General features: G+C 42.7%; 1 protein-coding gene across 8 annotated transcripts in view; it reads left to right on the top strand.

Moving 5' to 3' along the window:
* SLC6A19 (solute carrier family 6 member 19) overlaps positions 1-27619 on the top strand; it is a 283454-nt gene that overhangs the window by 160626 nt on the left and 95209 nt on the right. For all 8 annotated transcript variants that reach the window (XM_056520183.1, XM_056520177.1, XM_056520176.1 and 5 more), the window contains one exon: positions 6735-6875. In XM_056520183.1, coding sequence (XP_056376158.1) covers positions 6735-6875 — 141 coding nt within the window. The remainder of the gene's footprint in view (positions 1-6734; positions 6876-27619) is intronic.

The raw sequence follows: 27619 nt of genomic DNA, 5'->3' as shown, positions 1-27619 counted from the left end.
CCATATGCAGAAATGTCCAAATTATAAAAATATTTAATTAATTAATTAAACCGCACAGTCAATGGCGTACGCGAAAAAAAATTCCAATGTCCCAAATGGCATATTTTTGGTCACTTTTTATATAATGAAAAAATGTATAAAAAGTGATCAAAAAGTCCGATCAATACATAAATGGTACTGGTAAATACTTCAGATCACAGTTCAAAAAATGAGCCCTCATACCTCCCCGTACGCAGAAAATTAAACAAGTTATATTATACATTTTCCTGCATGGGCCTACAGAATAAAGATAAGGTGTCATTTTTTCTACAATTTTGTTGCAAAATGATTTTTTTTCCATTTCGCCATAGATTTTTGGGTAAAATGACTGATGTCATTACAAAGTAGAATTGGTGGCGCAATGAGCCATCATATGGATTTTTAGCTGCAAAATTGAAAGGGTTATAATTTTTAAAAGGTAAGGAGGAAAAAACGAAAGTGCAAAAACTGGAAAACCCTCCATCCCCAAGGGGTTAAAGTATGTCTTAGTAAGGAACTCGACCAACTCACCATTTTACTAAAAAAATTTAAAAAAAGTGGCCGCTGGGAAATGTGATGGATTTGAGCTCTGGAAAACCCCACAGCTCAGAGCAGTTGTAAAAATAGCAAAATGTATGGAAAAGTGCAAAACGTAGGGAAACATTAGTAAATACTGTAGAAAAATACTTAAAATACTTAGGGAATTAAAACCCACAAAGAAAACTACACTCCACTATTAGTAAATCAGGGCCAATGTATAATTTTTCCATAAAGTTCCCCCCCCCCCCCACCCCTAAAAGAAAAGTTGCAAAATGAAAATTTCCTGAGTTCTTTAGGCGTTACAGAGAGAGAAACACTTTAAAAAATAAAGAGGGTGAAACTGGAGTCGATGTTTGTGTCAGAACTGTAAGAGATTGACAGAATGATAAAGGATATAGTAGCGAACATCCAGCCTCGAGCCACTCAAAACTATTGACATGTTTCTAGTGACAGGTACACCTAAAAGAGCCTTGAAATGTGAATAAGAATTCCAGCAAAATTAGAGACTTTGAGGAGAAGCTTCTGAATTCCTGATCCTTGTTGATAAAGAGCAGGTTACTGGTTGGCTAGTTGAACTTCCCACAATACTGTTTTCTTTTTTCTAGATCAAAGCTAATATGCAAACATTTATCCAGGGAGCATTGCTTCATGATTTTTGCATGAAAATAAGAAAGAGAAGACAACTTGTAATATTTATACGCCTATAACATACAAGAGATGCCACAAAAGCCAAAGCAATGTGCAATTGTGATGTCAAAATTTGGATCATCGCCCTTAGAGGATGTTCAGCTGTGTTCTTTACTACGTGGCAAATAAACAAATGCCAGCTATGATACAAGACAATCCTGCATTACTTACCTCCTGCCCAGCCTGAGCTGTACCCGTGGCTGTATAGCTGTGGGCACAACTCAGCCCTGCTAGGAGCAGGGACTATACTGATGGGAGTCCAAGCTCAAGTACTGCATAGAGCACCCCTATATACCATATGGCTGGTGGATCACTACTTACCTCCTTACACTCTGTGGCTGGGCACCCTACACTCTGTGGCTGGGCACCCTGCGTGGTACCCTGAAGGCAGTGTAATACTGCCACAGGGAAAAAAAATTGGTGATTCCAATAAAAGGAAAAAATGCCAGAAGAAGACTTTTTGACTGACTTGCATTCTTAGGCTTGGATCACACAGTAGAAATGAAAACAAAAATACTACATTAGAATAGATAAAAAATTGAATTTTTGTCTAATAATGTGTTTCAATATAGGGGTACTCTGGTGGAAAATCAATTTTTCAAATCAACTGGTGCCAGAAGGTTAAAAAAAATTGGAAATGACTTCTATTTAAAAATCTTAAGGATAGGGGATAAGATGTCTGATCGTGGGGGTCCTGCCACGGGGAACCCCCGTGATCTATCCTGCAGCACCCTTTGTCATCTGCTGCACGGAATGAACTTCGCTTTGTGCCTGTTGATGGGCAATACAGTGGCCGGAGTATCGTGACATCAGGGCCCCGCCCTTGGTGATGTCACACCCCGCCCCCTCAATGCAAGTCTATGGGAGGGGGAGTGGTGACCGACACAGAGTGCTGCAGGAGAGATTGCGGGGGTTCCCAGTGGCGGGACCCCCACAATCAGACATCTTATCCCCTATCCTTTGGATAGGGGTTAAGATGTCTAGGGGCGGAGTATCCCTTTAAGCCTTCCACACTTTATCAGCTGCTGTATACTACAGAGAAAGTTGGTAGTTTTCTCCATTCTGACCACAGTGCTCTCTGCTAACACAGTTTGCTACTATTGTGGACAGTTCCTGACACACCACCTGAGGTCAGACTGGAAAGAACTACACAACTTTCTTTGGAGCATACAGCAGCTGATAAGGACTGGAAGGGTTAATGGACATCTACAGCCTAAATACACTAATCCCCTATTCACAGGATAGGGCACAAGTGTTTTATTGCGGGGGGTCCGAACGCTGTTACCCTCGTGATCTCCTGCATGGGGCCCCGGCTCTGCTGCAGCTCTCCCATGCAGGAAGCGTGTCATACTGTCAACCTCAGTGAGCGCATTAATTGCAGCACAGCGCGGCAATGCCGGGGCCCCATTCAGGAGATCGCAGCTGTCCCAGCATTCGGACCCACCTGCGATCAAACACATATCCCCTATCCTGTGCTTAGGGGATAACTGTATTTAGGCTGCAGATGTCCTTTAAGATTTTTTAAGGGGTTATCCAGGAATAGACACACATTTTTTCAAAATCCGCTCCCTTTCTGTCTCCAGGTTTGGTGTGGCTCTGCAGCTCAGTTCTATTGAAGTGAATGGAGCCAAGCTGTAATACCACACACAACCTGGGGACAGATGGGGAGCTATTTTTAGAAAGAAATTAGCTCTGTTTTTCTATTCCTGGAAAATAAAACCTTTAGATGGAAGTGATTAACAGATTTATTTAACTTGGCAAAAGTTGATTTGAAAACATTATTATTATTTTTTTTTTCTATCAGAGAACCCCTTTAAAGTCTATGAAAAAGTGTACAGTATATTAGTGCACACACTGCTTTAAAAAACTGTAGTTATTACAATTGTAGACTTTCTGAAGTTTTTTTTCATACATAAACTTTAGATTTAAAAAAAATCTGTTGCTTTCAGTTTATTTTACTGCAGAATTTTTGTTTTGTATTTTACACTGTGTGAATCGAGCCTTAAGGTGTACCCGTCAGATCCAACAAAAAATATATTTTTTTATATATCACTCAGTACCTAATCCTGACCATGTACATTTTTATGTGTCTAGCACCTTTATCTATTTTTTTTATTACACTTTTAATTTAGCTCACTAGTCTGAATTCCTCTCAAAGTGAGGGGGCACGGCCTCACTGTGCAGGTCTCCGCCCCCTCCCTCAGTATGCTGTATGCTCACATCTCCCCTAGCATTAGCAAAACTACAACTCCCAGCTTGTCCTAACTGACACAAGCTGACAGTGGGAGGATTTTTCCTCCAGCTGTGAGCCCTGCACTCACACCTGTCAATCAAGGAAGTGGGTCCATGACATAGGTGATGATGCATGGACACAGCAGGACTAGTATGTGTCCAAGCAGGTTTTTTCAGTATGGCTTTTTCAGTATGAAATACTGAACATTTTCAAGTGTAAGCAATTGCAAAACCTATTGGTTTTGCATGCATTCAACATATCAAATGTTTTTGTGTCTGACAGTGCCCATTAAACCTCTTATCCCCTTAAGGACACAGGGTTTTTCAGTTTTTGCACTTTCCTTTTTTCCTCCTTACCTTTTAAAAATCATAACCCTTTCAATTTTCCACCTAAAAATCCATATTATGGCTTATTTTTTACGTCACCAATTCTACTTGGCAGTGACATTAGTCATTTTATCCAAAAATTCACGGCAAAATGGGTAAAAAAAATAATTGTGCGACAAAATCAAAGAAAAAACGCCATTTTGTAAATTTTGGGGGCTTCAGTTTCTACGCAGTGCATATTTCTGTAAAAATGACACCTTATCATTATTCTGTAGGTCCATACGGTTAAAATGGTACCCTACTTATATAGGTTGGATATTGTTGTACTTCGGAAAAAAATCATAACTACATGCAGGAAAATGTATACGTTTAAAAATGTCCTCTTTTGACCCCTATAACTTTTTAATTTCTCCATGTACAGGGCGGTATGAGGACACATTTTTTGCGCCGTGATCGGAAGTTTTTATTGGTACCATTTTTGTTTTGATCAAACTTTTTGATCACTTTTTATTCATTTTTTAATGGTATAAAAAGTGACCAAAAATACGCTTTTTTGGACTTTGGAATTTTTTTTACGTGTACGCCATTGACCGTACGGTTTAATTAATTATATCTTTTTATAGTTCGGACATTTACGCACGTGGCGATACCACATATTTTTTTTTATTTACACTGTTTTATTTTTTTTTATGGGAAAAGGGGGGTGATTCAAACTTTTATTAGGGAAGGGGTTAAATGACCTTTATTAAAGGGGTTAACCAGGAAAAAACTTTTTTATATATAGCGACTGACTCCAGAAAGTTAAACAGATTTGTAAATCACTTCTATTAAAAAATCTTATTCCTTTCAGTACTTATGAGCTGGTGAAGTTGAGTTGTTCTTTTCTGTCTAAGTGCTCTCTGATGACACGTGTCTCGGGAACCGCCCAGTTTAGAAGCAAATCCCCATAGCAAACATCTTCTACTCTGTGCAGTTCCCGAGACAAGCAGAGATGTCAGCAGAGAGCACTGTTGCCTGACAGAAAACAACAACTCAACTTCAGCAGCTGATAATTATTGAAAGGATTAAGATTTTTTAATAGAAGTAATTTACAAATCTGTTTAACTTTCTGGAGCCAGTTGATATAAAAAAAAGTTTTTTCCTGGAATACCCCTTTAACACTTTTTTTTTAACTTTTTTTTTTGCAGTGTTATAGCTCCCATAGAGACCTATAACACTGCACACACTGATCTCTCATGCTGATCACTGGCGTGTATTAACACGCCTGTGATCAGTGTTATCGGCGCTTGACTTCTCCTGCCTGGATCTCAGGCACGGAGCAGTCATTCGTCGATCGGACACCGAAGAGGCAGGTAAGGGCCCTCCCCGTGTCCTGTAAGCTGTTCGGGACGCTGCGATTTCACCGCGGCGGTCCCGAACAGTACGACTGAGCAGCCGGGTTACTTTCATTTCAGACGATGCGGTCAGCTTTGATCGCCGTGTCTGAAGGGTTAATACAGGGCATCACCGCGATCAGTGATGTCCTGTATTAGCTGCGGGTCCCGGCCGTTGATAGCCGCCAGGACTCACCCGATATGACGCGGGGACACCGCGTGACCCCGCGGCATATCGCGGGAGCTGGCAGAGGACGTACATATACGTCCGTCGTTAAGGAGCCATGACGTACGCGTACGTCATGAGTCCGCTCTCAATCTATAACGCAGGGCACGGTGTCCCGAACAGCTGAAGGATACGAGCAGGGTCTCCTACCTTGCCTCCTGGTGTCCGATTGCCGAAAGACTGCTCAGTGCCTGAGATCCAGGCATGAGCATTCAAGCTGCAGAATCATCGATCAGTGGTTTCTTATGAGAAACCACTGATCAATGAAAAAGATCAGTGTGTGCAGTGTTATAGGTCCCTATGGGAGCTATAACACTGTTTAAAATATTTTTTTTTTTTAAAGTGAATAAAGATCATTTAACACCTCCCTTAATAAAAGTTTGAATAACCCCCTTTTCCCATAAAAAAAGCCAGTAAAAATAAACATATGTGGTATCGCCGTGTGCAGAAATGTCCGAATTATAAAAATATATTGTTAATAAAACCGCACGGTCAATGGCGTACGCGCAAAAAAATTCCAAAGTCCAAAATAGTGCATTTTTGGTAGCTTTTTATATCATGAAAAAAATTATAAAAAGCGATCAAAACGCCTGATCAATACAAAAATGGTACCGTTAAAAACTTCAGATCACGGTGCAAAAAACTAACCCTCATACCGCCCCATACGCAAAAAAAATGAAAAGTTATAGGGGTTAGAATATGACAATTTTAAACGTATACATTTTCCTGCATGTATTTATGATTTTTTCCAGAAGTACGACAAAATCAAACCTATATAAGTAGGGTATCATTTTAATCGTATGGACCTACAGAATAAAGATGAGGTGTAATTTTTACCAAAAAATGTATTGTGTAGAAACGGAAATTTTCACATTTACAAAATTCGTTTTTTTTTTTTTTTCAATTTTGTCTCACAAAGATATTTTTTTCCATTTCGCCGTAGATTTTTGGGTAAAATGACTGATGTTATTACAAAGTAGAATTGTTGGCGCAAAAAATAAGCCATCATATGGATTTTTAGGTGCAAAATTGAAAGAGTTATGATTTTTTAAAGGTAAGGAGGAAAAACCCCGGTTCCTTAAGGGGTTAAAACCGGTTATTTGTTGACGCACCACCTGCCAGCCTCATATACCAGTACAACTCCCAGGCAGCAAGCTCTGTGTTCGGCAATAAAAATTTACATGTGGTCTCAGCCCTTCCAAGATAATTTCTGTTACTTTCCTCCGAGGTCACCACTGAACAACGTCAACCCAGACAAAAGGTATGTACATGGCAATGTAGAGCTAAAACACAAAATAAATAAATATATGCATTTTTGTTTTTATTTTTAGGAGCATTTATGATCCCCTTTCTTATACTGTTGGTATTTGAAGGCATACCACTGCTACACCTTGAATTTGCAATTGGGCAGCGTCTGAGAAAAGGAAGCGTGGGAGTATGGAGTTCTATTCACCCAACACTAAAAGGAGTTGGTAAGTTTTATGGTAAATTGTGGCTACTTTTTGCAAAGTTGTTGCACAACACATTTACACACATTCAAGAAAGCAACTTGAATGTCATGTTTCATGGTTAACTTTTTGCTGTCACAAAATGTTTGCTCAAACTCTCATTGTTGCATATTCTCATGCCAGCATATACCATCCTTAGAAACTTGTCTACATGTGAGCTACTTTGCTATATAGGAAGAATATGTACCTCTTCGATAAATGTGGGCAAAGTACCAATAACAAATTGTAATAACCTTAAAAACTGGATTATTCTTTGCCTCTATTCAATTTGCAAAGTCATAAATGTTCAGTAACTGAAATATTAACTTATATTATGAATAAACCACCCACTGTCACTGCTGCATCTCCTGCACTTTTAACTTGATGCATATAAATAAAAAAACATCTCAACATTGAACATTATGTGAACACAGCAAACTGTTACTTACAATTTAAGAACTACAGATATGGCATATAGGAGATATGGAAGAGAGAAGATGAGAAGACAAATTTTGCTGCTCATCTGAAAACAGTGTTTAGGCAGACAGCTGTGAATCAACTTTGGATATGCAGGGGAATTGGTTAGGTACTGCTCTAAGTGTCCTTGATATTGTAAAATACTTACCCATCTAGTTTCCCGTGTGTATTTCCATGGTGAACTATATGCTATTAGTGTAAGGCACATGTAAACAGAAGCATGGACACTATTAGTAGATTCAGTTGGCCAGGAAATCTGTCCCCTGCTAATAAGTAAGCTGACGATGCTTTATAAATTGCCAGATTACTTCTAATGACTTGCTCAGCATATGGTGGTATCAGATGAGGTATGGGGTTATCTGCTGAGGAGCAGAAGAGGCACCACACTGTGTGTACAGTCCCTTTGTGACATGAGGATTGAGTGCTACAAATGGGAACACCTTTTGCTACTCAAGAAACCCCATTCCTCACCAATATAGCCCCTGGCTTAGCGAGTCTTTAGACATAAACTGGTAATGCAGAGTAAAGCTGAGAATCCCCTGACTTAAGGATCTGCATGCACAGAATGATGAGTACTGCTGCTCTTTTTCTTACCATTTGGATTCTACTGATACTGACTAAACTTAACAGACCTTGTTTACTTATATTAGAGTTTTTTTTAAAGGGGTATTCCGCCCCTAGACATCTTATCCCCTATCCAAAGGATAGGGGATAAGATGTCAGATTGCCGGGGTTCCGCTGCTGGGGACCCCGGGGATCGCCGCTGTGGCACGTAATGACGGGCAATACAGGGGCCAGAGCATCGTTACATCACGGCTCCACCCCTCGGGACATCACGGCCCGCCCCTGTCAATACAAGTCTATGGGAATGGGGCGTGGCGGTCATCACGCCCCCTGCCATAGACTTGCATTAAGGGGACGGGCCGTGATGTCATGAGGGGTGGAGCCATGACGTCACGCTGCTCCGGCCCCTGTATCGCCCGTCATTACGCACAGAGCGAACTCGCTCTGTGCAGTAATGATGGCGGGGTGCCGCAGCGGCGATCCCCGGGGTCCCCAGCAGCGGGACCGAGGCGATCTAGCATCTTATCCCCTATCCTTTGGATAGGGAATAAGATGCCAGGGGCGGAATACCCCTTAAAGGTTTCTACTGGAGGTCTAGTGTGGTTGATTACAAAGTCTCTAATCCCTTTCTTAGTCACTCTGAGTATAATTTATCAATATCGGTGTAAGTGAACTAATTCTCTACACATTTTAAGTTTTTGTGTTCAAATAGGTGCATGCTGTATAATAAATTGGGCACAAGTCCACAGACCTTACCTAACTCATAACAAATGTTGTTGAAATCCCTTTTTCTAAGCAAGTAAAATGATGGTGTAGACTTTGTAGAAGCTGGAAATTTTTTCTACTACAACACTTAGGCCCTAGGGTGGCTCAGTAATGTGCTATTTCTATGGATGGCAATGCATTTCTGAGTGGATTCCTCTAAACAAATAAAAATGCTGCAGAGTTTCTGCAGAATCCAGAATTTAAATTTTTGTAGCAGAGTTCTCCGCAGCAGACCTTCTGCCACATGCAAATTGCAGCAGAATTCCACAGAAAACAATGGGAGGCTGCTGCACCAGAATTTCTGAGCTGAATTTTTACACTGGATTGCACTCGGAAAATTTGCCGTGTGAATAGGCCGTAAGGGTAAAATCTCACATTTCCTAATGCATAACTGCTTCTGAAATGCTGCTGTTAACAATTAGGATGTAATTGCTAAACTTGCATTCCACCAATGACAAAGCAACTGCAGCACATAAGAGTCATGTGTTTTCACGCTTGATCCAAAGATTTATTCTCAGTCTATTACTATGACTAAGCAACACAGGCTCACTTAACAAAACCTTGTACTTATCACTGGAGTCTTAAATCCAGTATTATCTTTATCCATTCTTGGCACAACTTACCTGATAAGGTAATCAGGAGCTATCTGAGTGAACTCTTGGTACTTGCCATCACATGTCTCTCTCCTGCTCCAGGAGGTGTTAAGTGTCTTTGCTATAGGAATTGCATGTTATTCTTTTCTCTCATGGCCTTAACAATCTATAGATATATATATAAAACTCAATGGGGGATATTTATCAAAGCATTTAGACTGGTTTTTCCTGTCTAAATTTGTCGCACAGAAAGTCGCAATCTAAATATGTGTGACTTTTCTGCGACTTTTGCTTTAGAGGATTTTTTAGAACATGATGCATGTTAGTCTATTTTAGACAGAAAAATGCATTGGTGCTGAATTTATCAAAAGCGACTTTTCAGTGACAAGTCGCATCAGCTGAAAGTACGCCGAAATATCAGACCATGCTGGAGCAGGTTTAAATAAAGTCTAAAGCATAGATCCCGAAGTCTGTGCACAGAATTTATCAAGAGCTGTGCGCCTTTTGATAAATAAGGCGCACAATAGACCAGCCTAATGCTCTGTAGTATGGTCTATATTGATGCAGTAAAAAGAAAAAAAGGAACAAAGGGGGTGCTATCTAAGTGCCGTAAAAGATGGTGATTTTAATGTATAAAAAGTGGATGCAAATTCATATATTGGATGCTGAGCAAACAAGTGTGGGATTATCACACTCACCTTATTGTGTTGCACAAGCTCAGGCACAACACTGGTGTTCGCTTTGTGAGTGTATTCACTCTAATGGTCCTTTAGGCTGCTGAGAATCTGTCCCGATGTCCGTGGTATCGGTCTGGTCAGTATTGGTGTAGGTGCTGGAGAACCTCGGTAAGGTGCTTGTCCATCCCTGGTAAAGATGATGCTTCTCTGGGGTGCCTGAGGCTATGTGAATCCTCAAACCTCCGTCCCAAGCCTGGTGTCACGATCACACCCTATCGGTCCAGCCAAGACATTAGAGAGTGTGTGATGGTGCAAGGGTTAAGGCCAACAGACCTCTGGGTATCCACTACTAGTCCCAGCAAGTCACCAATTAACCCTTAGATAAACGTGTTTTACCAGAGCTGCCTTCAGAAAGGTGAGCTCATATATTTAGAGATCAAAGACCAGAGCTGATTAATTAAATATTTAATCTGATAAAAGGTATCACAGTGCTATATATATAAAAATACGGGAACAAATGACATACAGTTACAAAAATAATATATAAAAGAGTTTGGCAAGGCAAGTTCAGAAAACAAAAGATGAAGTTCTTACAGCATGATGATATAGCCGTCCTTCAGTGAGAGTGAGTTCCAGCTGTTCTTAGGATGGACTTGTCAGCTTGTTGCACAGCATTGAACACCAAACTTTTAGTCTAGCATTGTTTAAATATCATATCTGCTCTCTTGGGAGGGAGACTCCATTCCCCCTTCCCCTCTGATCCCACCAGGGGGTCTTCTCTCTTCCTGACCCCTTATCTCTTTGATTATATGATGAGACCAGAGTGCATGACTTCAAAGGAGATACAAACAAACAGCCAGACCCCCAATAAAATGCAATACACAAAACACAGTCTGAATGACCCCTCACCCATGTCTTAGTTTATACACAGATATAATTTATAATACACATATAGGCATATAGGATTTTAATAATCCTGACACCTCCCCCTTAAGATGGAGACAGAGAGATCTTGCCTTGCCAGACGGATAGATCTGTCTCCTTTAACCGTCTATTTCTCCCTGACGCGATAATCCATCTGCATTTTGATGCAGGCTTCCTTTCCTGTGTTGGACAGTGAAATTATATTGTTGGAGGAAAAGACTCCAGCGAAGCAGTTTGCCATTGTTACCTGACACTCTGTCCAACCAATGTAGAGGGTTGTGATCAGTTATGACAGTAAAATCCCTGCCATACAGGTATGGCTGTAATTTTTGCAAAGCCCAGACCACAGCTAGACATTCCTTCTCTATGACCGCATAGGCCACTCCCAAATGTCCTGCCAGGTGGGTCTCATAGGCCAACCTCAGCAGCTCTTTCCTGTACTGCCTAGGAACCACTAACTGCGTTTCTCTCTCCTGGGCCCCTATCATGCCTTTGGAAAGGGACTCCCAGTACAAGATATCATTTTCCCAATATACCCGATGCCCATCTGTGTCAACACCTGTATGTTCAGCACGTTGTCTCAGCCCTTCAAGGGAAGGGTCACTGCGCAGAGCTTCCCGGAAATGCTCATTTCCCTCCCCCATCTCGTGGTATCAGGGAGCACATTTCCCCCAGGTGAACTAGCATCACCTTCCTCTGCTGGGGCTTGCAAGTCAAACAGCTTGCCCCTTGCATCACCATCCTCCTTTCTTTTTAAAGCTGCAGTCCTGGCACGCTGCTGACGCGTTACCACTGCCACCATTGGTATGCCTCCCTGGGGTTTACCTTCCTCCCCCTCAGATCCAGACATAACAATACAGGCATCATACAAATGGCTATCACTCCTTCCCTCCTCCTCCTTAGGCTCACAGGATTGGGGCATATCACTCACTGCTGGTCCCTCATCCTTACATGTCATCAGGGGCACACCAACCCCTCCCCCTAGCCCATCTCCATTAGGTTTTGGCATTGGCAATTCATTGTCACCACATTTTACAATACACCCCATTCCACTTTTGGAAAACATTACTCATTCAGTCACAGGTAAACATTTATCAATCCCCTGCACTCCCTCCCAGTTACCACATTTCGCAGTGTCTCCCAAAGTCTCGCACAGTACCTCAGAATGAACAGGGCTCTCTCCTAGCCCATCCGGTGTGCAGGTAGTGTCCTCTGGAGCATAATGACAGAGCATCCGACCCAAATCATTCCCCAGCAGAACATTAACAGGTATGTCCTCAGAGACCCCCACCTCCCGCAAACCATTGCCTGTACCCTAATCCAGGTACACACGGGCCATGGGCACAGCAGGCCGCACACCTCCAATTCCTTTTTTAAAGCCATGGTTCTTCCAGGGATGATGTCCTCTGTATCCACCACTTCAGGCCGCACCAAGGTAAAGGAGGCTCCAGAATCTCGTAACCCCACTGTCACCCGGTCACCCACAGTTACACTCTGCAGGTTATCTGCTCTTTTCTCCACCGCTCCGGACACCAGAAGAACGGCTGTGTGTCCTCCAGCTGCCGGTGGAGAATTATTTTTGTTGGGGCAAGTGGCACTCAGGTGCCCAATATTGTTGCATCTGTAACATCGGCAGGTGTCCCCCTGACCCAATGTGGCTCCTGTTGCTTTTGGGGATGATGGCAAGAATTTCCTGGCTGGCCTGGTGGTGCTTTGTGGTTGTGTGGCTCCCCTCCAGGTACTTGCTCCAGCTTGTGCAGATCCACGCTTTGCTGCTGGCGCCCGGTTATTGGCAAAGTCATCTCCTAGTTATGCTGCTTCCATTGCTGTCTTGGGCTTGCGGTCCAAAATCCACTCTCTGGCTTCAAAGCTCCGTGTTTGGAGAAACTGATCCAGGACCATCAAGTCCTCCAGGGCCTCATAGGTAGTGACTTGTAGGCCCCCAGTCCATTGCCTGAATGCAGTCCTTAGCTGACCTGCATGTTCAGTGCAGCTCTCTGTGGCGCTTAGTTGCAAAGTCCTAAATCTTTTCCGATAAGCCTCTGGAGTCAGATTAAAACTTTTTAGCAGATTTTATTGCCTCATAATCCTGGTCACTTTCAGAGGGAAGCGAAGCAAACACATCCAGAGCTTTCCCTCGCAACCGTGGGGTTAGATATCGTCCCCACTGTTCCTTAGGTAGATGGAACTGCCGGCAAACCTTTTCAAATCATAGTTACATAGTTAGTACAGTCAAAAAAAGACATATGTCCATCAAGTTCAACCAGGGAATTAAGGGGTAGGGGTGTGGCGCGATATTGGGGAAGGGATGGGATTTTATATTTCTTCATAAGCATTAATGTTATTTTGTTCCATGAATGTATCTAATCCTGTTTTAAAGCTGTTAATTGTTCCTGCTGTGACCAGTTCCTGAAGTAGACCGTTCCATAAATTCACAGTCCTCACGGCAAAGAAGGCGTGTCGCCCCTTGAGACTAAACTTTTTCTTCTCCAGACGGAGGGAGTGCCCCCTCGTCCTTTGGGGGGGTTTAACCTGGAACAGTTTTTCTCCATATTTTTTGTATGGGCCATTAATATACTTATATACATTTATCATATCCCCCCTTAAACGTCTCTTCTCAAGACTAAACAATTGTAACTCCTTTAATCACTCCTCATAGCTAAGATGTTCCATGCCCCATATTAGTTTAGTCGCGCGTCTCTGCACCCTTTCCAACTCCGCAGTGTCCCTTTTATGGACAGGTGCCCAAAACTGAACAGCATATTCCAGGTGAGGCCTTGAGTCCATGCCTCTTTTGATACATGACAATATCCTGCCGGCTTTGGAAGCAGCAGCCTGACATTGCATGCTATTCTGTAGTCTGTGATCTACAAGTACACCCAGATCCTTCTCTACCTGTGACTCTGCCAGTTTAATCCCCCCTAAGACATACGACACATGCAGGTTATTAGTACCCAGATGCATAACTTTACATTTATCCACATTGAACCTCATTTGCCAAGTGGAGGCCCAGACACTTAGTCTATCCAAGTCATCCTGTAACTTATGCACATCCTCTATAGACTGTACCGTGCTACAAAGCTTGGTGTCATCTGCAAAGATAGAAACAGAGCTGTTAATACCATCCTCTATATCATTGATAAATAAATTAAACAACAGCGGGCCCAGTACAGAACCTTGGGGTACACCACTAATAACCGGGGACCAATCAGAGTATGAATCATTGACCACCACTCTCTGGGTACGATCCATGAGCCAGTGTTCAATCCAGTTACAAACTAAAATTTCCAAACCCAAAGACCTTAACTTACCTGTCAGACGTCTATGAGGGACAGTATCAAACGCTTTAGCAAAATCCAGAAACACTATATCCACAGCCATTCCTCTGTCAAGGCTTCTACTCACCTCTTCATAAAAGCAAATTAGATTGGTTTGACAACTTCTATCCTTAGTAAACCCATGCTGGCTATCACTTATAATACAATTATCCCCTATGTATTCCTGTATGTAATCCCTTATAAGTCCTTCAAACAATTTACCCACAATGCACGTTAAACTTACCGGTCTATAGTTTCCTGGGGAAGACCTAGAGCCCTTTTTGAAGATTGGCACCACATTCGCCTTGCGCCAGTCCCTTGGCACAATACCAGACACCAGAGAATCTCTAAATATCATGAACAGGGGTACAGATATTACTGAACTTATCTCTCTTGGGTGTAGTCCATCCGGCCCTGGGGATTTGCTTACATTTATATCACTTAACTTACCTTGTACCATCTCTACATTAAGCCAGTTCAGTACATTACATGATGTGTTACCAGCACTGACCTGGCCAATGTCAGCTCCTTTTTCCATAGTGTATACAGAACTAAAGAACCCATTCAGTAGCTCCGCTTTCTCTTGATCGCCTGTGACAACCTCCCCATTATCATTATTAAGGGGTCCTACATGCTCTGTCCTTGTTTTTTTTGCATTTATATATCTAAAAAAATATTTAGGATTAGTTTTGCTTTCTTTGGCCACCTGTCTCTCATTTTGAATTTTTGCTGTTTTTATTACATTTTTACAGATTTTATTAAGCTCCTTGTACTGTTTAAATGTTATAGCTGACCCATCAGATTTGTATTTTTTAAAGGCTATTTTTTTGTTGTTTATTGCTCTTTTAATGTCATGTGTCAGCCATGTAGGATTTAGTTTTAATCGTTTATATTTGTTCCCCTTTGGTATATATTTAGATGTATAGTTATTTAGAGTTGATTTAAAGATGTCCCATTTACCTTCTGTATCAGTATTTGACAACACCTCCCCCCAGTCTATGTCCTGTAGTGCAGCCCTCAGCCCAGGGAAGTTTGCCTTTTTAAAGTTATATGTTTTTGCCTTCCCCGCCTGTCTTTGTTTTCTACATTTTAAGTCAAAAGTAACTATATTGTGGTCGCTATTACCAAGGTTTTCCCGCACAGTTACATTACCAACCAGCTCTGCGTTGTTGGAAATGATCAGATCCAACAAGGCATCACTTCTTGTTGGGTCCTCCACAAACTGGCCCAGAAAATTATCCTGCAATAAATTTAGGAATTGTCGCCCCTTTGTAGTTTTAGCCAACCCCGGACCCCAATCTATATCTGGATAGTTAAAATCTCCCATTATTACCACTGTACCTGCCCGGGCGGCCCTCTCTATTTGTTTATGAAGCCGAACTCCCCTCAGGAGCCCCCTCAGGAGCACATCCAGGTCACCATCTTTCTCCAACATGGGGAAATGTTCCAAGCGGGTTTTGTGGTCTCCTTGATCCTGCACATCACTCCGTGCGGATGAAGCATCCCCTCTCAGCCTCAGAACCTCCAGTTCATGCCTTCGCTGGGCCTCTCTTTCTGCGGCTTGTGCCTGGGCCTCTCTTTCTGCGGCTCGTGCCTGGGCCTCTCTTTCTGTGGCTTGTGACTGGGCCTCTCTTTCTGCGGCTCGTGCCTGAGCCTCTCTCTCAGCAGTTTGGTACTGGAGAAGCAGTTGGAGTTTCATATTGGCATCCACATTCCAAAGGTGTTGTAAGGCAGTCCGCATATAAAAGTCCAAGGCCTCATCTGGAGTACTGTCCTGATGGGGAGTAATGTTGTATTCCCCAGGAGATATCAGTCCTTGGATGGCCGTTCCAGCTGTAGGACTTTGTCTCATGTCACTCAGCTCTTCTGCACGGGCATCATACTCCACAAGATCAGCAATAAGGTGTTCCTTATTCTTTACTGCAGTAGGAATGTCCTTTTCTTGGCACATTAGCTCCAGTGCAGGCTTGGACTGCTTGCGATATGCCTCCATATTTCCGAGATGAGACAGAGGAGATAAAACAGGAGATGGGGAGGACAGAACTGTCTTGCACTCTTTTTGTATGTCTTTTAAACCAGCACTGAGCTCTGTCTTTGGAATTTACACACAAGAAGATGTATGCAATTTCTTTTTAGTGCTAAGATTTCCCTACAAGTAAAATCCAGCAAGCACGATCGCACCCTATCGGTCTAGCCAAGACATTAGAGAGAGTGTGATGGTGCAAGGGTTAAGGACACCAGACCTCTGGGTATCCACTACTAGTCCCAGCAAGTCACCAATTAACCCTTAGATAAACGTGTTTTACCAGAGCTGCCTTCAGAAAGGTGAGCTCATATATTTAGAGATCAAAGACCAGAGCTGATTAATTAAACATTTAATCTGATAAAAGGTATCACAGTGCTATATATATATATATAAAAATACAGGAACAAATGACATACAGTTACAAAAATATATAAAAGAGTTTGGCAAGCCAAGTTCAGAAAACAAAAGATGAAGTTCTTACAGCATGATGATATAGCCGTCCTTCAGTGAGAGTGAGTTCCAGCTTGTTGCACAGCATTGAACACCCAACATTTAATCTAGCATTGTTTAAATATCATATCTGCTCTCTTGGGAGGGAGACTCCATTCCCCCCTCCCCTCTGATCCCACTAGGGGGTCTTCTCTCTTCCTGACCTTATCTCTCTGATTATATGATGAGACCAGAGTGCATGACTTCAAAGAAGATACAAACAAACAGCCAGACCCCCAATAAAATGCAATACACAAAACATAGTCTGAATGACTCCTCACCCATGTCTTAGTTTATACACAGATATAATTTATAATACACATATAGGATTTTAATATTCAGGCCTTGGGCCTGACACCTGGGTTGTGGAAAGATGATGCAGGAGCAGGTGGAAGTTTAAAATGGCTTTATTTGGATGACGCATTTCTCAAGGGGTCCCTTGCTTCATCATGAACATGGGACATAGACAACTTAGATAAATATCCCCCAATGTGTGTGTATGTGTGTGTATGTTCCAGCATCATGTCCAAACGCCTAAAGATATTAACATGAAACTTGGCACACATATTACTTATATGTCAACAACAAATATAGGATACGTAATTTAACCCTTACTCACCCCCATTTGCCAGGGTCGGGGTTTTTGTTTAAAGTCCCATACAAGTCTATGGGAAATATATGTTACTGCATAACTTCCAAACGGCTGGAGATATTTCGATAAAACTTGGTCACATGTTACTGATATGTCCACTTAAAATATAGGATAGTTAATTTAACCCTTAAAGGGGTACTCCGGTGGTCAACGTGTTTTTCCATTTTTGACTTACACTATTTGTTTTGTTTCATTTCTATTCTTGTTGTTTAGCCTACTCTATTTCCGTTCTTTGTTGTCTTTTTATCCCCCACTTTGTTTTCCTATCTTTGCTTCTATTTCCTGTTTCTTGCTGTGCTGAAAACTACAAATCCCAGAATGCCACATGCCTTGCTGGTTTGGGGCGGCTCCTTTTTTTTTTGTTTGCTTGTTCCGCCCTTTACCCATCCTACTATTTTACCGGGTCAGCCCCCTTATACACAGCACGCTAATATAATCACCCTTGGTTGGGATACACTGTCATACACACACAAAAGGGACTACAACTCCCAGCATGAGTCATTCAGGAGTCTTCAGTCTGTGGTATAACACCAGCATGCTGTTGTAGTTCACCACACCTCTGTAGGGCATACACCAGTGTTTCCCAACCAGGGTGCCTCCAGGTGTTGCAAAACTACAACTCTCAGCATGCCCTGACAGCCTTTGGGCATGCTAGTAGTTGTAGTTTTGCAACAGCTGGAGGCACACTGGTTGGGAAACACTGGTGTAACATGATATGTATGCTGAATAGGCTAGAAAAGTGTTTCCCAACCAATGTACCTCCAGCTGTTGCAAATCTACAACTCCCAGCATGCCCAAAGTATGTCAGGGCATGCTGGGAGTTGTAGTTTTGCAACAGCTGGAGGCACACTGGTTTGTAAACACTAGCATACACACACACACAACAGGGACTACAACTCCCAGCATGTGTCATTCAGGAGCCCCCCCTCCCCCTTCACATATAATAGAGATCATTCTTAGTAGAGATTTATTCCCCTGCAGTCCATACATCCCCAGCCCATGCACCTTCTCATCCTCCCCTTCAGATAACACTCATCTTATCTGTGAGGTCCTTCCCCTGTGCAGACCTGCATCGTTAGAATACAGAGCAGGGGGGAGGGGAAGTGTGGAGCTGTGTACTCAGCTGGATGAGATGAGGAGGCGTGACTTATTCCTCTCATGCAGACAGAGAGAGAGAAAAAAAAGCTGTGACATCTTGTCCACAACAGACTCAGGACTGTGGACTACAGTAAAAGAAAACCCTCTGAACTACAGAACTTCCTGCCCAACAAACAGGTAAGAAAAACACACACATGCTCCAAAACATATAACACATGAATATTGCAAAATAATAAAACTTACAAAGAAGATGCCATATAGTAAAAAAAAATTACCACCGGAGTACCCCTTTAACTACCCCCATTTGTGAGGGTTGGGTTTTTTGTTGAAAGTCCCATGCAAATCAATGGGAAATGTATGTTCCCATATAACTTCCGTACGGCTGGAGATATTTCAATAATACCTGGTACACATATTACTTATATGTCAAATAAAAAGATATGATAGTTAAATTAATACTTGCATACACCTTATATAAAAGATGGATTTTTGTTTCAAGTCCCATTCAAGTATATGGGACTTCCAGTACCTTACTCCACAAGCTCCTCTCTGCATCTCCAGGTGAATGTGTCAATCCAGCTTGCGAGCCACACCCGATCTCACAAAGACATGCCCACTGTTTAAGCCCCACCCCTATTATTTTCTACTCTTTTTGTGCATCAGTCTGGCTTGCAAATCACACCCAGTCCCACAAAGCCACGTCCCCTTCTATTTTCAGCTTACAATATCTTCATCCCAAATCAGCACCACCTGAGGACAGGATATGAGGATGGTGACATAAGCATGGTATATGAGGTCGGGATATGAGGATGGTATATAAGGACAGGATATAAGGGCAATATATGAGGATGGGATATGAGGATGGGATATGAGGAAGGGATAGGAGGACGGGATATGAGATTGAGATAGGAGGACGGGATATGAGATTGAGATAGGAGGACAGGATATAAGGAAGGGATATGAGGACGGTATATGAGTTTTTAGATAGGAGGTCAGGAAATTAGGTCAAGATGGGAGGACGGGATATGAGGTTGAGGTATGAGGACGGAATATGAGGATGGGATAGGAGGTTGGAGATAGGAGGTCGAGATATGAGGATGAGATATGAGGACAGGATATGAGGACGGGATAGGAGGTCGGGATATGAGGACGGGATATGAGGTTGTGATAGGAGGTTGTGATAGGAGGTTTGGATAGGAGGTCGAGATATGAGGATTGGATATGAGGACGGGAAATGAGGACAGGATAGGAGGACAGGATAGAAGATCAGGATGAGATCAGGATAGGAGGTCGGGATAGGAGGTCAAGATAGGAGGTCGAGATATGAGGTCGGGATATGAGGACGGGATATGAGGTCGAGATAGGAGGTCGGGATATGAGGACGGGATAAGAGGATGGGATATGAGGTCGATATATGATGACGGGATATGAGGTTGAGATATGAGGATGGGGATTGGGATATGACAACAATATATGAGGACGGGATATGAAGTCAAAAGCTTCCTCCTTTGTTGATTTTCCTCCCCAAAAAGGATTAGGAAGGAAAAGCCGGGTACTCAACTAGCCAAGGCTCAAGCTGCTTTTCAGTTGAAGCTTTTTCACCTCCGTGTGAGATTAGCTCTTCACAAACAGTGGTCCTCTTTCCCCACATAGGACTGCACTAGCAGTGGTTCTCTCACAGGCTAGGGGCAGTTCCAAAATAAAATAGACCAGATAACAACCAATTTGCAAGAAAATCCCTGATTTACCGCTGGCATGGAGAACTGTTCTGAAACCTAGTCTCACAGTAGGCTTTCCTTGCCACCATGTTGTTAAATCACACAGATAATTCAGCAAGCACAACAACATATTTACACATTAAAATACAGTACAGTGCACATATTTAAAAATCAATATTGCTTTGCTATATTAATCCTCTAGAGCAGTGGTCTTCAACCTGCAGACCTCCAGATGTTGCAAAACTACAACTCCCAGCATGCCAAGCTGGGAGTTGTAGTTTTGCAACATCTGTAGGTCCGCAGGTTGGAGACCTCTGCTCTAGAGTGATGACAAGGTGATTTTTAAATTCTTGCTGCTATTATTGAGCACCTGATCCATACTGCATAGCTATTCATCATTCTCTTGATTTAATGGGGCCAGACCAGAGTTGGGCTGTTATCAGGAATACTCACTTTTGAATTTTCTTTCTCTTACTTATCTGGCCAATCACCTCATTGCAACCCCTTTTTTTCTCTACTATACCATGACATAGTGTTAGATAATGTGCATTAAAGTGAACAGGCTACAGAAGGAAGACCACGAGGAAGGGGTTACATTGCAAAAGCAGCCCTGGTCTAGGCAGTAGCCTTCTGCAGACAACGATTATAACTAAAGGGTGGGACAAAAGTTAATTTATATTTAGGAGACAACACTGTTTAAATAGTAGGGACACTAGAATTTACGAAAGGGACAGTTTCCTAGAACTTAATAGGTGGTAGAAGATAAGAGGGAAGCCTTGATATACCTTTCAAGCACAGCATCGACCCTATGAAGTAGACAGGCTCAACTTGCATGCACACACAGTTCAGGCTTTCCTACTTACATACCACTATTGAAGCCTCACCACCACTTTCTGTGTTCTATCTTGGGCTCACTGCTGCTAGAGATGGAAATCCCCTTACAACAGGAAGTGGACAGCAGTTTGCAGCAGAGTCAGACACCTAGTGGCCAAGGCTTTAGAGTTTGTTTTTTTCTGGGGTGAGGAGCATGTTACTGATCACATAGACTATCATAGGGATGGAAGCTTTTTTTTTTTTAAATGACAGTGAAATTTTATCATAAACATGTCAAATCATAACACTAACAAAAACTCTGATCTTTGTAAGGAGGACACCTAGTTCCAAAGGGTACCAAAATCCAGTGTCAAAAGAACTGTAGCCAAAGTGAAAGTATTTTCATCAACTGACGAAAGATGAAACCTTTATTGGCTAACTAAGAAGATATAGATTGTAACCTTTCAAGACCTCTCAGGTCCCTTCATCGGGCATGTTATATAAAATAAACGTGAAAGCATCCCTCTTAAATACAAACAGGCATAGCTACAAATAGGGAGCAGAAATGATCCATCCAGTGTAGAACAAAGTCCATGGTGTTATAATGGGATATACATTGCATCTTTTCTGAGAATATTTACAATGGCTTCGCAACATTATTAGGATTTGCTGTACTGTATATATATCACAACACTCTACTACAATTACAGACTAAGGAAAACATTCCAACAGCCACCCATACTAGCCTTCAGACACCCCCCAACCTGTCAAATGATGGTAAGGAGTGCCCTGAACAAAAATGCACAAAATGGTACCTCATCCTGACTCAATAAAAGTGAAAATATGTGTAAACATCCACATTACCAAACTCCAACTCCCATCATAACATCTATGGGATTTTCTCTTCTTCTGCAAATCATTCAATGTAATATACCTTATCAACTTTGAGGGAGAGAAAAATATAGGAGATCAAACTAATGTCCAAATTCTTTAAGTGCTGGCCTTAACAAAGACAGCCTGACCCCATTTTAAGTGTAATCACATTTCTATTTTCACACAAGAGAAGCAATGTACACCACATTATAGCACCATGGACTGATTGATCAAAGAGTTTTCTCATACTGGGTTTATCAGATTTGTAGCTGGTTCTAGGAAAGATGATTACACATTTATTTTGCACAACATGCCCGATGAAGGGACCTGAAAAGTCTTCACAGCTTGCAATCTATATTTTCTCTGCCAATAAAGGTTTCATCTTTACTCCACTTATCTCCATTAAATGTAAATACACACACAGCAGAAATACTTTGGATTATCTGTGTGGCTTTGTGCACTCTTCCAGCCATGTGGATCAGATTTGAACAGATCTAAATCACATGGTACAGGATTTCTCAGAAGTGACTAGAGGTGCAAGCTTTTTTCCCCCCCACAAATGTATTTTTATTGAGAATATTATAAACACAACAACAATAGAATACATTAACAGGTTGATGCACATATCAAATCAATCACAGTCAGGCAAGGTGTTTTTCGCTAGTACAGTTATATAGGATAGCATTCATGTTGTAGGTGCATTGATAATACATATTGTATTGAACAAAAATAACGTAACACGAGAACAAATAAAGGAACTAACAGTGTTCATTGTCATGGTTCAGTGGGAAGGAGACATACGTTCAGATCTGTGTAATTTAGTTTAGAGCAATTAAGTTCATTGTGTGTGTGTGGGGTGGGTGGGTTGGTAGTGAAGAAAGGCTGTAGCGATACTCTAGGAGTCATAGTCTAGGCTACGGTAAAACAGCATGATTTGATTGTGTGGCAGAAGGGTGTTTGTAGGAAAGCCATGGACTCCATAAAGCCTCAAACTTATCATTGGAGAGGGAGTGTCAGCTAGGCAGCTCTTCTATAGAACAAATCTGGTTGAGTTTCTCTATCCATTGGGCCTTAGAAGGTGGAGTCTTCTGTAGCGGGATGAGTGTCTTAGGGAAATGAGGGAAATGAAACATTTACAGATTGAGTGTCTTCCACTTCTTTTTTTTTTAAATTTTTTTATTATTTATTTAAAGTATAATGTTTATTAAGTTTTTCCAATAAACATGGTAGTACAATATAACAGAAATAAAATTAAAAGCAAACATGAAAATAATGATGATAGAGGCATTTACGCCACAATATATGGACGATACAAGCATTAGAATACAGTAAGACATATTGCTGAGAAAATATAATTGCGGCGATAAATATATGGGTAGTGGAAAAGAAAAGAGCCAGAAAAGGAAGGAAGGAAGAAGGGGAGTAAGCAACAGGGGGAGCCAAAAGGCAAAGGGAAAGATAGAGAATAGTACACCGGACAAGAGATGAGAGAAGAGACTTGCTTCAGCGGACATGCGCAGCCCCCCAGCCAACCAAACCATGGGGAAGAGGGGCAGGAGAAAACGGGGAGGGAGAAGGAGAAAGAATTCCAGGGGGTACCATGTAAAGGAGGCCTCACAATAAAACTATGGTGCGGGGGATGGGGTCAAGGAATGGAGATTTCTAAACTCTGGGGAAGAGGCAAATTCCGTCCAAGGGTGCCAGATCGAGTATTGCCTGTTTAACTGTTTACGGGAATCAGCTAGAAGTTCTTCCATTCTATGCAGGTAGGTAACCTCCTGAACCCAAGATGAAATGGAGGGAGGAAGGGTGAATTTCCAAAGACAAGGAACTACTGTCCTTGCGGCTAACAAGAGAAAGAGTAGAAGGGATTTTGACCACTTGGAGGTAGGGCCAGGGAGAATCGAGAGGAGGAGGGGACCCAGATCAAGATGCAGTTTCACTTGAGGTAAGACGGTGGATCACATTCAGGACCTGAGACCAGAAGGATGACAACGTAGGGAAAGTAAGCCAAATATGTAGCATAGTGCCTCCACTCGCACCAGCACATGTCCGGAAGAGAAGGGTACATATGAGTAAGTAGGGACAGGACCCTATACCATCTGGTAATAATTTTTATATTAATATTTGTTCTCCTGTGCTGTGCAAGAGATTGAAGTCTTATGGCAGAGGGTCAGAGCCACGTCCCATTCTCCATCAGTGAATGTGCGACCCAGTTCACGTTCCTACCCGAGGTAAGGGACGATTACAATAGCAATTGAGGAGGAGATGTTTACTGGGCGAGTTAATGGCGATGTGGCAACACAGAGGGATTCAAAGGGTGGGAGGGGTCTATGCAGATTAAGGGAGGACTTGGTACTGTTATAAAAATGACACAGCTGGACATATTGGTAAGGTATTGTGGGTAGGAAAGGTTTGTTACCTAGAATATCCCCAAAAGCTTAGAGAGTGGAAGCGGGGGGGGGGCGTACCTTCAATCCTGTCATGGCCTAAAAAGGATGTGGCCGTGTAGGCAGGACTGAAAGCTTTTATGCCAAATATCGGCGTTAGAGGACTGACAGGAGGGGTCAGGGTAAGACTCTGAAGATAAGAAGATTGTGTCTGAGCAATGGAAGCCAGAACTGGTGGAAGGGACATACGAAGGGAATTGGGGAGGTCTTCCTTGGGGAGCAAGGCCAGATGAGTGGAACTCCAGCGTGACCTACTGATTATCTGATAAATGGTGAAAGGTGTCCAATAGTCTAGTTAGGACCACGGCTAGGAGGTAGGAGAGACAGTCAGGAAGGGCCCCTCTGACTTTCTACGGATTAACACGTGTCTCGCCAATCTCAAATGGTTATAGTACCAGACAAAGCCAAATAGGAGGGCAGTAAGGCTTCGAAAAAAAGGGCGGGGGAGATGTACTGGAATGCAAGAAAAGAAGTATAACAATCGGGGTAGAATATTTATTTTAATGATGTTAATCCTCCCCAGCTAGGAGAAGTCTCTGCGCTCCCCTATGACCAGGCCCGATTTAATGGAGTGTAGGAGAGGAGGATAATTAAGTTCGAAGGTGGAGGACAACTGTGTAGGCATTTGGACCCCTAAGTATTATAGAGAGGTAGGCTGCCATTTGAAGAGATAGTTGTTTTGCAATTGTTGTACTAGAGATTGGGGAAGGTAGATGTTGAGGGCTTCACATTTCTTGGGATTAAGCTTGTAATTGCTAAATGAGGAGAAATGTTGCAAGGTAGAAAGCAATGAAGGGAGAGAGGTTAGAGGTGAGGAAAAATAGAGCAGCAAGTCGTCCGCAAAAGCAGAGCATTTGTAATGGCACAGTAATGACACTTCAAGATCTTTTAGAACTAAGTTTTGGCAGATGTCCACAAGGAGATGATCCATACATAAAACATATGTATAGAGGACACCAATGGGGCTTGGCGAAAGAAAGAAGTGTAAATGACACCCTGACTGGGGCATGGTCAGAAAAAGTCACGACACCAATATCTGCTCAGGTTATAGATGGCAACATGTGATGAGGACAGAAAATGTAATCTATATGTGAGTATGCCTGTCGCGGGTGGAAGAAGAATGTATAGTCTCAGTCATCTGGGTGTAAAATCCGCCAAACATCACTCAGCTGTAACTGGTGTAGTTTACTACGCAGGGTGCAAAAGTTTATTATAAACTTAGGTAGGTTTTGCCCGAGGAAGTGTCTAGTAGTGGATGAAGAGCTTAGTTAAAATCTCCTCAGAGGAAGATCGGGCCTGTGGCAAAAGCAGCGAGTTGGTCTAATACGTTAATAAGGTAGTATACCTGACCATGGTTAGGGGCATATAAAGTAGCCACGGTCATAGATTGTCCAGCGAGGTCACAGTTAGCAAAGATATAGCGAGCTTGGGGATCTATAACAGAGCTGCATATAGAGATAGGGAGAAATTTGTGGAACGCAATGGACACACCTTTCGTCTTGGCATCAGGGTTTGGGCTTTGTAGCCATGTGGGATTGTAGTGATTATGAATGGAAGGAAGAGAGTTTTCCTTAAAGTGTGTTTCTTGGATATAACAAATGGCAAATGCAAAGACAAAAACGTAACAGACCCGTGCACATCTAAGCACAGTATTATTTTTGACAGGGGTGAAATAGGTGAAGTTGAAATTTCCACTCACCTTAAGGTGTTGTACTTAGAGCACAACACCTAATGTCGCTTGATTCCCTCACCTGGGGAAGAAGAAAGCTGTGGAGGAGTGCAGCCTGCACCGATCTCCGTGATCCACCAAGGGAGGACGGTCTGTGGTACTGTAGAAATGACGTGGAGATGCAAGAACCCCAGGTCCAAAAAGGGGTGCTTCTGAGCGGCGCTCTCCTCCACTTAGATCAGGCAGTTAATTAGGGCATAAAAACCGGCATGGAAGCGGTAGTAAAGCGGTAGTAAAACAAAGAGGATTTATTTAAGAAAAGGAACAACGCGTTTCGAGGGGCGGGGACCCCCTCTTCGTCAGGTTCTGACGTATAAAGGATAGAAATCCTCTGTTTATGGCGAGAGTAAAGCAATTGCGCCCTTTTCTCCGAGGTGTTAAAGCCCTTAACATTGAGGGATGCTAGGGAGATATTAGCTGCCATAGGGATGGTGTGAGGGTGTGTCGTACTCACCATGGCTTGAATCAGTCGAGGGGGTGCTCAGTCCACAAGGTGGATAATCAATTGTGGAGTAAGACCTGCAAAAAAAAAAGAGAAGAAAAAGAGAAGTAAGTGACAGGAAAAAAGGAAGAAGCAACTGTGAAAGGACAGTCACAAGGGTGCTAAAGAGAAGGGTCGTAAGGGCCAAAAATAAAGTCGGAACCAGTCTGACAGTGTCCCTAATAATGGGAGTAACATGGAAGAGGCAAAAAGTATGGTAAGAAATGTGAAACACATAGAGGGGCATTTACTAAGGGGTTCAGTCATTTTTTTCTGACTATTTTTGGCGCTAAATTGTCGCAATTGCGCCTACTCTATTTTTCGTGCGACTTTCTCTAGCAAGAGCTAGAAAGTAAAAAAAAAAAATTCCCGCTTGATTTACGCTAGTTTGCATTTTTGACTTGCAGTGGTCAGGTATTCATTAACTGCGACAGTCGCAGCTGCGCAATAAACAGTCGCAACGGCCGTAAAAATTGACTAAATTTACTCCAGCTCCAACATGGAGCAGGAAAAGCTACTGCCGCCCGGGCTCCGACATACTTTCTCCCCGCTACCCTCACTTCGCTACAGGGACACTGCAGTGATTTACATCCCGCCCCCCTCTCACCTGCCAGCGCCGCACAACTCCCATCTGTCTGCTAACTGTTGCAAGACTACAAGTCCCAGCATGCCCTTACAGTGAGGACACGCTGGGAGTTGTAGTCTTGTAGCAGCGGGAGCTGAGCGGCACGGGCGGGAGACAAGGGGGGTATGTATATCAGTGTCCCCATAAGTGAGGGTAGTGGGGAGGCAGTATGAGGAGCCCGGGCGGCTGCACTATAATGTCAGCCCGGGCTCCTGCCCTGACAGCCAAAGGCTTTGGCTGTCAGGGCATGCTGGGTGTTGTAGTTTTGAAACAGCTGGAGGGCCACAGTTTGCAGACCACTGGTTTGTGGTCTGTAAACTGTAGTCCTCCAGCTGTTGCAAAACTAAACAGCTGAAGGGGACCGGCGAAGATGTTCACTTACCCTTCCGAGGCCCCAGCGACGATCGGTGACGGAGATTGTCGGGCGGCAATGTCGTGCGGCGCTGGATCCTACGGAA

The sequence above is a fragment of the Hyla sarda genome, chromosome 5, assembly GCF_029499605.1.
Source record: "Hyla sarda isolate aHylSar1 chromosome 5, aHylSar1.hap1, whole genome shotgun sequence".
In the NCBI taxonomy this organism is placed as follows: Eukaryota; Metazoa; Chordata; class Amphibia; order Anura; family Hylidae; genus Hyla; species Hyla sarda.
Note: the sequence above shows the minus strand (reverse complement) of the source record. Positions and strands in the feature narration are given on the sequence as shown.